At 44.8% G+C, this 11,603-nt stretch overlaps 1 protein-coding gene across 1 annotated transcript in view; it reads left to right on the top strand.

Annotated features, from left to right (window-relative positions):
- The first annotated feature begins 1,533 nt into the window (after positions 1–1,533).
- LOC117876140 (cytosolic phospholipase A2 zeta-like) overlaps positions 1,534–11,603 on the top strand; it is a 38,712-nt gene continuing 28,642 nt past the window's right edge. The window contains 4 exon segments of the mRNA XM_034767979.1: positions 1,534–1,687; positions 3,798–3,928; positions 5,245–5,317; positions 9,962–10,098. Coding sequence (XP_034623870.1) covers positions 1,534–1,687; positions 3,798–3,928; positions 5,245–5,317; positions 9,962–10,098 — 495 coding nt within the window.

Here is an 11,603-nt window from a genome sequence, read left to right as displayed (position 1 = left end):
ACAACTTGTTGCAAGGGTGTTACTTTGGAATATAGCCTTCTGAGTTTTGGGAGGCGGTGATATGTTATGATGAAAGAAAAATGCTCCTCTTCGCATCTAACCTGCAACACTTGCTCGTGTAGATGAAAGCAGAGTGCCAGTAATGTCTGATGTGCTGAACTGTGATGGTTTTATCCTACGTACAAATGGGCACTATGTGGAAACCACATGAACTTCTTACTTATGATCAGCAGGTATAAAATGTGTAGGGCAAGTGTATCAACCCCGTGTGCCATGCGGTATTCTCCCTTATGATTCTGCCATGCTCACAGAATTTACTATAGGTGGTTTTAGTCCTAGTGTAAGGATCAGTTCTTAAAGTATCAAAAGTTGTACACAAGGTCTGCTTAGAACAGTGGGAAACAATGGGGAACAAAACCAGTGTCCTGCCCCTTCTCTAGCATTTTCAGTACAATGATCTCAAAGTCCTTTACAGTCATAAATAAACTTTTCCTCAAAACACCCCTAAGAAGTAAATAGGTATTAGTGTTCTCATTTTACTGATGGTTTAACTGTGAGTGCAGCTTATTGTACCACACAGCTGACCGGAACTGCCTCTTCCCGCCTGTCATGTTTCTGACTCACTTGGCCCCTGTCTCCAGTAGCTGGGGTGGTAGTGGGCCACCCCCCACTCAGGCCCTGCTGCTGAGGACAGGGACTGAGCGAGCCGGAGCCCCCTGTCTCCTTCCAGCGTGCTGCTCCGCCCTTGTCTCTAGCAGCCAAGCTCGGGCAGGGAATGGGCCACTGCTGCCTCCCAGCCAAGTGCTCTCAGGCAGAAGCAGCTCTGTCCCTCTCTCGACTTGGCTGCCAGGGAGAGCGGTGAACGTGGCAGCGGGGAGGCGCAGGGAGAGAAGGACAGAGCCCCTCTCTCTCTTCCTGCCTCCAGCAGGCCAATCTGGGAGGGCACTTGATCCTCCATACCACCCCTACGCATTGCCTCTGTTGTACCAAATGTGATACTTTGACTGTTACTGTGTCTGCTGTAATTCTTGTCGGGTTGCCTCATCATAGGTTTCTGTTATGAGCTTTGAGGACAGGGCCTGTCTTTTTATCATGTTGTATGTACAGCACCTAGCATAATGAGGCCCTGACCTATGATTGGTGCCTGTAGGCACTGCTGCATCACAAAAAACATGATACTAATAATTCATTAACTGACTTGCCTGAAGTTACACAGTGAGTCTCTGGCATAGCTGGGAATGGGCCAGGTCTCTAGACTGCCTACCCCGGGCCTTATATTCGAAAGCATCCTTATTCCAGAGCAATAAGGCCCACTTCTCATACTTTTGTTTTCCTTTTTTAATGTGCAATCCGAAAACTTTATGGCTAACAAAGTTTGGAAGAAAAATCCTAAACACCCATTCATTGTGCTTGAAATATTGTAATGAGTCTGTGTGGGCAATTGCATCTAACTTCTAACATAATTTGGGGAGTCAGTATGAATGATCATATTCAAACTCCTCCTGGACACTCAGCTGTTGATGAATGTGCTGAATGTCATTCACGCTGCATTTTTTCCTGCATGTAACTGGTGATGTCACATTTGACCTCAGACAATTAGAATCTAATCTCTAGTGGAAATTCCAGTAGGCACCATTAGAATCCATCAACTGGTCTCTGGCTTCAGTTAGAGGAACAGGAACCCCAGGTACCAGTAGCCCAAAAAAATGCAGTGTAGCGTTTCAGAATCTAGTTGACTAGCTAGAGTCACTATTATACCTGTAGGTGCCATCACAATGCAAATACACCCCTACCTTGATCTAACGCTGTCCTCGGGAGTCAAAAAATCTTACCGCATTATAGGTGAAACCGTGTTATATCGAGCTTGCTTTGATACGCCAGAGTGCGCAGCCTCCCCCCCCACCGCCCTCCAAGCACTGCTTTACCGCGTTATATCAGAATTCGTGTTATATTGAGGTAGAGGTGTAATGAGGTCTCTTTCAGGGATTGTGGACCCATTGTTTTAGGCATTGTATCAAAAAGAGGTCTCTGTCCCAAGAGCTTAGGCTTTAAGTATATGACAAGATGTCAATGCGTGGATGCTACAGATAGGGGAGCACAAGGTAATAATGAGATGATTATGATTAGTGTAAACCAGCAGTCACCAATTCCCTAGTAGAAACCAGCTGAAGATTTTCAAGGGACCCTAGTCTGTTAAAGCTGAAAGTTGTGCCTTAAATAACTACAAAGATACTTTTTCATAGATTTCCAATAGGACTTCGTATTTGTTCTGTGACGTCAATTTCAGGGTCTTTTGGGGATTCTTTTTGCAGGACAGGCACTTCCATTACTTTCATATACATTTTCAAAATGAGTGTGTTGTAATACATATTCCTCTTTTTTTGAAGCCTTTATGGCCTGCTGTGTAAACAATGAGCCTTTAAATACTGAATCTCTAGAGTGAGTGTTTTTATACACCAGCAAAGCTCTGTTTGCATATGGGAGAGGAGAATGTCTGTTTAGATTCTTTTCAGTGTCTCAGGCAAAATAAATTTTTGTAACTTCCATGAATTGATTTATTTTTAAAGCATAGAAAAAGAATGAGGAAATTAATGTAAAAATACATGTCAATAACATTGTGATGACAATAACACTCACATCAGGAAATTCATAGCTAAAGTTAATTCCCCTCCCATTCTTACCTACTGCTTATTATTTCTGTAGAAAAATGTGTTGGGTGCTTCATAGAGAGACAAGATGTGGCCCCATCCCCTGGGATGAACTCTGAAACAAAAGGTGGAGAAGGGGTGGAGGGAAGATAAGTGATCCAACAGTAAAAGATCATGGGATGAGCAGATACTCACATCTTGTGAGTTCCTTCTTTACATTTCTTAACTTTGTATATCTTATCTATTGCCCTCCTATCTGAGAACTTCCCAGTCTTTATTGTATTTGTCCTCACAACACCCTTGTGAGGAGAAAAATATTATTATCCACATTTTACAGACGGAGAATTTACTTGCCCCAGGTCACATATGAAGTCTGTGGTAGAACAAGAGGCCAGGTTTCCCATCTTGTAGACTAATGCCCTAACCACTGGACCATCGTTTCTCTGACACATATAGCTATTATTAAGTCTGTGTACATATAACTGTTTGAAGGAGCAAATTCAGTCTAAAGAGCAAGAGTGGGGGAATGAATGTAAGCAACTGAAAACTAAGAGAAAAAGGCATTTGAAGGGAGAGTATGAAGTTGTATGGCACAGTGTATTAAGGAATTATGCTTCTGGTGTAATAATGGTCAGATACCCAGGAGTGCTGGAAGATGCTATTAGTTGGCCCCTGACATGCTATTGGTCAGGGTTATATGGCAGGCATCGATATTCTGGGTCCTGTTACATCCGGCTGGATGTCTGAGGTTCCTTAATTCAATACCTGCTCCCCTGGACTAGGGAACTTTGTGGACATTTGATGTAACTATTTCTTCAGCGCTAAGAGGCTAAGAAACATGCAGCGAAGCACTCAGCGAAATGTGCAGGGATTTTTTTTTAAATGGGCACTAGCCATTTAGGAATATACAAATGAAGTTCCTGTGCTCTGACGTCTTCAAAATGTCTGAAGTCACTGTCTCAGGTAATTAGTTTTAAAAGGAGGATTTGAAATAACATTAAAGAAATATGGGAGCAGTGCTGTGTGCATGCTTTCAAGGAAAGGATATTAGAGTAACAGCTACATTGAGGAGAGAACAGAACCAGCTAATGAACTCAGAGCAGCCCAGTGGTTTTAAACACCTTTCATTCTCTGTTACATTTACCTCAGGCTTGGGAGGTGCCTGGACCCAGTCTCTCATGTTCCGTGCTGTGCTGCTTAGCTGGATGTCAACCCGAAAGTTGCCACTTCTGGCTGCTGTGCTATTTAAGAAGAAAGATACTGAGTTCTCTGACAGGCAGGTAATGTAAACACATCATTAGCAATTCTTTTGCTATATGATTTTGCAACTAATGAATGAAGAAACTGTAAAACTACAGGCCTGAGCATAGTGCTTATTGGTTTGCTGGTTCCACTGATGTCAGTAAAAGGTTTAACATTAGTAAGTCCTGCATTTTCCAGTGTATGTTTGCAGGGTCAGGTCCCAACTCTGACCCTTTCAGCATATAGAGTGAGGCCTAGTCTACATCTAAAACTTGGGTTGACCTTGCTACATTGCTCAATGGTGTGAAAAATTCACACCCTGGAGAGATGTAGTTAAGATGACCTAAACCCCGACGTAGATACCACTAGGTTGATGAAGGAATTCTTCCATCGACTTAGCTACAGCCTCTCAAGGGGGTGGATTTACTACAGCGATGGAAAACCCCTCCTGTTATCAGTGGAATAAAAAAATGTGTACTTCATTTCTTGTTTTATATCTCTGAGTCTATGCAATAATTTGTGTTATTTATTAGCAAATAAATGTTTTGAAGTGCTTTTTCTAAAATGAGTGCATGGCAGCTCAGCACTCCTGGATAGCATATAAAGAACATTTTCATAGAATGTTTCTATGAGACATCACAAAGTCTTCAATCTCAGGTTATATAGCAATATTCTGACCACTTAACTACTCCCTGTCCCTTTGCTGGGACTTTCTCATGGTTCATAGTCCTCAAGTCAATGGAGACAACTGACATCTTAAGATGAGTAAGCAAATCCAGGGCCGTCCAGAGGATTCAGGGGGCCTGGGGTCATCGGCAGCGGGTACCGGAGCGGAAGGACCCCCCGCAGCAGATCATCGGGGCACTTCGGCGGCGGGTCCCAGAGTGGAAGGACCCCCCGCTGCGGGTCAACGGGACACTTCGGTGGTGGGTCCCGGGGCAGAAGGACCCCCCACCGCCGAATTGCCCCTGAAGACCCGGAGCGGAAGAAGCTCTGGGGTCCCGGGGCCCCTGGAGCGAGTGAAGGACCCCATTCCAGGATCCCCGAAAAACTCTCATGGAGGCCCCTGTGGGGTCCGGGGCCTGGGGCAAATTGCCCCACTTGCCGCCCCCCCCGGGCGGCCCTGAGCAAATCTGAGGTATAAAGGCAGATGATTGAAGTAGGTAAAGAAAGGTAGGCCAATTCTACTCTGCTTAGCCTGATGAGCTTCCACTTCCTCAGTCTGAAGTGGTTCTTAGTTTTCATAGGCTAAGCAACCCATGGGCTGGCTGTTCCCCTGTTTTTGTTTGATATTAGCAGTTTTCTTAAGGTGGATTGTGGCTGAGTTTAACATTCAAGTTAATTGTCTTTTCAGCATGAGAAGCACCCGTACTACAATCTCACAGTGAAAGTCCTCAGAGCTAGAAACATTCATGGCACAGACCTGTGTAAGTCCTTGACCAAAATCATACAAACTAATGTTGTTCTTCTGTGAACAGAACGCTTCAGTTTCCATAGCACTTGTCTGGCCTCTGTCACGAACACTAAATTAACTTTTACAAGTTTTTAGTCTTAATTTTTTTTAACTGAGGCTGAGAAAATAGAGAAGCAGCCATGGTAGTTTCCGGCTACATTAGTAACATGGAGGAACTGTTTAATTTCTGGTAAATTAAAAATGACAACATTGGTAGGGCAAAAAACGTTGCTCTTCATTTTTCTCTCTTAAACTGGTGTAAATGAGGAATAACTCCAGCAAAGTAAACAGAGTCACACTAGTGTAAAAATTAGGGTGAGTGCAAAGTGAATCTGGCCCTTTTTACTTTTAAACCTTCAATACTGTATTCATCTTCTCCTGACCATTTTAAAAAATAAACTAAACAAAATTACGTGACAGTGTTCAGTTGCTTTAGTCAACTCCCTTTGAAAACATTGCTTTTATTTTCAAATTAAAGTTATTCTTAACTAGAGTTTGTCTTTAGCCTGATTTTCAAATGTGGTTGCATTTATAAAAATGAACACATTTGCTGCACCTGAAAAACCATTTGTGCATATAAACAGCCATTTATGTGTGCAAATTAGGTAACTGGGTACCTGACTACCCGGTTGCATGTTTACTGAATCTCCATGCACAAATGGCTGTTTATATGCATGTATGTGCACACACACAGGTTTCTGCAGACAGAAAAGGTTTCAGTTAATGAGCAATCTGATAGCACGGATTACTTATTGACCAAAGATAATGGTCAAGCTGTGCCTTTCTCTTCTAGGTCACATGGCCTCATGCATTTATGTGACACCAATTGCCAGACTTCATCTATGCTGCCTACAGGCCTGGGTCTGGTCAGTCTATGCAGCAGACAAGGATCACATCAACACAACAGTGACCATTCCCTTTCTTATTTGGTGGTCAAACCTGGATGGAATGAGAGTTGGCATCCTCTTCATCACTCCCGCCCCTAGTACCACCATCATAAAAGATGGATCCCTTATGGGTTGGGATGCTCACCTGAACAACCACACCGTACCAGGTATTTGGATACTCCAGGATGCCAGACTGCACATCAGTCTACTGGTACTGAGGGCAGACTGTGTGGCATGCAGACTTCTCTCCAGCTCATTTATTCTCTCCATGTCCAAGTAATATTGGGCAACATCACCGTGGTCTTTTACATAAATGACCAGGACAGAGCAAAATCTCTTCCCCTTTGCCTAGAAGCAGCCAGACTTTGGAATGGGTGCACCAGAAACCACATCATTATCCAATCCACATACCTTCCAAGGGTTCAGTACTCTTTAGCAGACAACCTGAACAGACACTTCTCTGCAGACTGTGATGGGGAGATACACAGCTCTATCCTGAATGAGAGATTCATTCAGTGGGAAACACCTTAATGGGATCTCTTCGTGTCCCAAACAAACAGGAAGCTTCCCTTATAGTGCTCCAGAGGAGCTACGGATCATGGCTCCCAGGGCAATGCTCTTCTGTTGTCATGGATGGACAAATTCCGATATGCTTTTCTGCCTGTTCTCCCATTACCACAGGTCTTGAGAAAGATCCACCATGAAAGGGCCAGAGCCATTCTCCTCACACCCACTGGCCCAGACAGTTTTGGTTCCCAGAACTCCTGAGAATGTCAGTTCATCCTCCTCTCATGATCTGCTCTTTCCTGGATCTTCTTACTCAGGAAGGGGGCATAATCAGACACCCCAATCCAGACCCACTCCACCTCATGGCCTGGTGTTTGGATGGGCATCAGAACTAGAGCATCTTTGCTTGGCAGCCATCCAAGATATTCTTATTCAAAGTAGGAAAGACTCAACTAGGACCTGCTACCTAGCTAAATGGAGATGCTTCTCTCTACCTGGGCACAGCATAGGCAGCCTTCTCCAAGTTCTGAGATATCCCAGTTGTGTTAGTTTACCTGCTGTTTTTAAATATCTCTGAACTTTCCATTAGCTCACTGCAGGTCCATTTTGGAGGGGTCAGTGCTTGCCTTCTTCCAGTAAAAAGAGGTTCCATCTTTACTCACCTTACAATAGTGAGATTCATGAAAGGCCTAGTTCAAACTTTTCCGACAGTCATCAAACCTGCATCTCAATGGGACTCCATCTTGTCCTATCAGCACACCCCAGGCTGCCATTTGAACCCTTGACAACATGCTTCGTGTCTCACCTATCCATGAAAGTTGTATTTTTAGTTGCTATTACCTCAGCCAGAAGGGTGAGCGAGATGGGAGCCTCCTGGCAGACCCAACATATGTTATTTTTCACACACAAAAGGTCTCCCTTCTGCTCCATCCTAAATTCCTTCCCAAAGTTATTTCTGAATTCCATGTCACCCAAATTATCCACGTACCCATTTTCTTCCTGAAACCCTGTGTCTCTGTGGAGGAGAGGAGACTTCATTCCTTTGATGTCAGACATGCCTGGTCATTCTACCTGCAAATAGAAATCGCCTAGGCTATTTCTTTCCGTAGAAGAAAGGTCACAAGGACAAAGTATATCCTGTCAAAGAATCTCTAAATGGATTTCTGGGTGCATCATAGTGTGCTACCAATTAGCACTTGTCCCTCTGCCTGATGGGATAAGGGCACACTCCATGAAAGCACAAGCTGTGTCTACCGCATCCCTGGAGGAAGAACTGATAGTGGATATATGCAGAGTAGCTACCCGGAGCTCCATTCACACGTTCACAAAACATTGCACGCTAGTTCAGGCCTCTGCTGGCAGTACAGTAGTGGGAGCTGCAGTACTTCAAGCATCTTTGCAGCTGGCATCCTCGCACTCTCCTCCAGGATGAACACTGCTTGCCATGTGTGGAATACATATAGGGACCAGCACTTGAAGAAGAAATGGAGTTACTTACATGTAACTGAATGTTCTTGGATGTGTGGTCTGTATGTGTATTCTAGTACTTGTCCTCCATCCCCTCTGCTGCTGTCTTCATGGTATGAAGAGGCACTGGAGAGGCCTGCATCAACTTTTATGCCCTCAGTCTGGAGCATGAGGTGAGCTCCTGTGCATGTGCAGGCCAGTGGACACTGCTTGTTAGAATTTCTGGACCCATGTGGAATACAAGTAGAGCCACAGGTCTCAAAGAACTTCCAGTTACAGGTAAGTAACTCAATTTTTGGTGCTTTGGCTGCTTTTTGCATCTTAAGTGGAATTGACTCCATAGGAACATGTTTGTTTGGACAGCCATTTTGAATGTTAGGTTGTTGATATTCAGTAGCCCGAACTAAAGACCGAAAAGAAAGTGGATAATGAGACATGATGGGTTTTGAACACAGGTGCTGACTTTTCAAAGTGCCAGGGGATGCTCAACCCCCCCCAGTTCCACCCCAGGCCCTGCCCCCACTTTACCTCTTCCCCCCCCAAGACCCCATCCCACCCCTCCTCTTCCCGCCCCCGCTCCACTCCCACCCCACCTCTTCCTGCCCAATTCCACCCTCTCCCTAAGTGTGCCACGTCCTCACCCCCCTTCCCTTCCCTTCCCTTCCCTCCTCCCCCCAGCCTCCTGCACGCCACGAAACAGCTGTTTGCAGCGGGCGGGAGGCGCATGGAAGGAGCGGGGAGGCGCTGATCCATGTGACCTGCCACTGGGCGGGAAGCACTGAGGGTGGGGTGGGGGGGAGATGATGGAGGGCTGCCAGTGGGTGCTCAGCACCCACCATTTTTTCCCAGTGGGTGCTCCAGCCATGGAGTCAGTGTCTATGGTTGCGAAGAAAGCTATGAGTAGGGCCCTACCAGTTCATGCCCATGAAAAACACATCACGGATCATGAAATCTGGTCTCCCTTCTATGAAATCTGCTCTTTTGTGTGCTTTTACCCTATACTATACAGATTTCACAGGGGAGACCAGCATTTCTCAAATTGGGGTCCTGACCCAAAAGGGAGCTGTGGGGGGTGGTGGTGGTGGTGTCACAAGGTTATTTTAGGGGGCTTGTGGGGTTGCCACCCTGATTCTGAGCTGCTTTCCGATCTGGGTGGCTGGAGAGCAGCAGCTGTTAGCTGGGCACTCAGCTGTGAAGGCAGCGCCCTGCCAGTAGCAGCGCAGAAGTAAGGGTGCAATACCAAACCATGTCACCCTTTAATTCTGTGTTTCTGCCTTCAGAGCTGGGCAGCCAGAGAGTGGCAGCTGCTGACTGAGGGCCCAGCTCTGCAGGCAGCAGCACATAAATAAGGGTGGCAATATCATACCATGTCATCCTTACTTCTGTGCTGCTGCTGCTGCTGCTGCTGGTGATTTTGCCTTCAGAGCTGGGCCCCTGGCCAGCAGCCGCCGCTCTCCAGCTGTCCAGCTCTGAAGGCAGCGCCACTGCCCACAGCAGCACAGAAGTAAGAGTAGCAGTACTGCAACCCTCCCTACAATAACTTTGCAACCCCCCCACAACTCCTTTCTGAGTCAGGACCCCAACAATTACAAAAGTGAAATTTCAGATTTAAATAGCTGAAATAATAAAATTTATGATTTTTAAAATCCTGTGACTGTGAAATTGACCAAAATGTACTGTGAATTTGGTAGGGCCCTAGCTTCAGGGTTCATGGTTTCAGGGTTTTCCTGATGCCAATCTTCTGTCCTCCCTTTCAGTGTCTAAGGCAGACTGCTATGTGGCATTGGATCTTCCAACTGCATCTCCAGTCACATCTCGAACACAGGTTGTTTATAATTCCAGTAATCCAGAGTGGAATGAAACCTTTGAATACAGGATCCACAGTTCTGTGAAGGTGAGGTGGGTTTCTTTGACATGGAGCTGGCTAGATTATTCTACGCCATCTGCAGTGGAAGGGTCTTAGCATTCAAAAAACAAAGGGTCATTATTATAGAGGTACAAATACTGAAATAAAATGTAGGGATTCAAGATCTGCCTCTATCAAGCTCTTCACTTCACTGAGAAGGTGTATTTCTGACGACAAACGTACAAGGTAAATTTCAGTGAAGCCTTCTTTTAAATAAACAAGGGTCTGGAAAAATAGTGGTGCAGGGAAAAGTAGGTGCTGTGCCTTTTAAGGACTCTTGAGATGGTGGCAGCATAGATGAAGAAATTATGCTTTTTGCAGTTTTCTCAAAGGAAAGTGTTTGCAAGTTGAATAATATTGTTTATATAGAACTGTACGTCTGAAAGTGCTGTGTGAACTAATCCTCACAAGATTTCAGTGTGGTTGGGTAAGCAAATTCCTGTTGGATACATGAGAAAACTGAGGCCCAAAAGCATTGTGGCTTTTCTCCAAACCACACTGGAAGTCTGTGACAAAGCCAGGATTAAAAATCAGGTTTCCAATCCAAAGCTCAAATCATTAGACATCACTTCCTCCTTAATAAAGAACCATAAGACATAATTGGAGATGGGGTATCAAATTCAGCATCCCCATACAGGAGTTTAAGGAACAGAGGCAAGGTGGGAATGCTTTACCTCACCAGGATGTCATGTGGGATTGGCTGATTGAGCTGTAACCTGGTTTGCCTTGTGGAAAGGCTTTGGGTCCTGGGCTGGTTTGTAAGAGTTTTATGACAGGTGTTGTAGAGAGGTATATTAAATCAGTCTCTGCTAACAACATAACCTTCTGTGAAAAGAAGTCAACAGACTATACCAAAAGTTAATCAATTTCCTATTGATAGCCAAGTAGCAACAGCATAGTAATATCTGTAAAACTTTTCTCTGTAGGAAGCCACTCTGCAGGAAGCCTGAAATGCTGCTTGTTGTTTTTTCAAACTTGCTAGGGCAGCAGCCATTAGAATTATGCTGAAAAACTTATGTACCCCCGAGCCTTCCTAAATAATATCGCTTACTTAAGACACAACGTATCATTTGATTACTGAATTGCATGGCATTCAAAACCGTTCACAAAGCAAAGGAGGCCAAGACCTCTGAGAAAAGTTTTCATACCCAACTGCAGGGGATGCTGCCTTATATTTGTTGATAGCTAACTGGTTCTTGTCTAATGTGTTTGTCTAACTGTCTGACGTTCTCTCCCTGACCAATAAGCTTATTGTGTCCTACCCAGAGTATTACTGTTGGCTATTAGCAGGAATGTACTGCAGCATTTAAATGCTTGTCTAGCTTAGAGTTTGTTCTCACAACTTAATATATTGAGTGGAACTAAATGGGGTCTCTGCGGATTATGCTTGTGATTCTACCATCACATGGCTATGCTAGTTGCTTGCCTTCTTTTCAAGTCTGCTCCCCTTCTCTAATTTTCCTCTTGTTCTGCCTCTTCCTCCTGCTTTGTTC

This window comes from Trachemys scripta, chromosome 4 (assembly GCF_013100865.1).
Source record: "Trachemys scripta elegans isolate TJP31775 chromosome 4, CAS_Tse_1.0, whole genome shotgun sequence".
Classification (NCBI taxonomy): Eukaryota; Metazoa; Chordata; order Testudines; family Emydidae; genus Trachemys; species Trachemys scripta.
The sequence above is the reverse complement of the archived record's forward strand: the minus strand, read 5'-3'. Positions and strand labels throughout refer to the sequence as shown.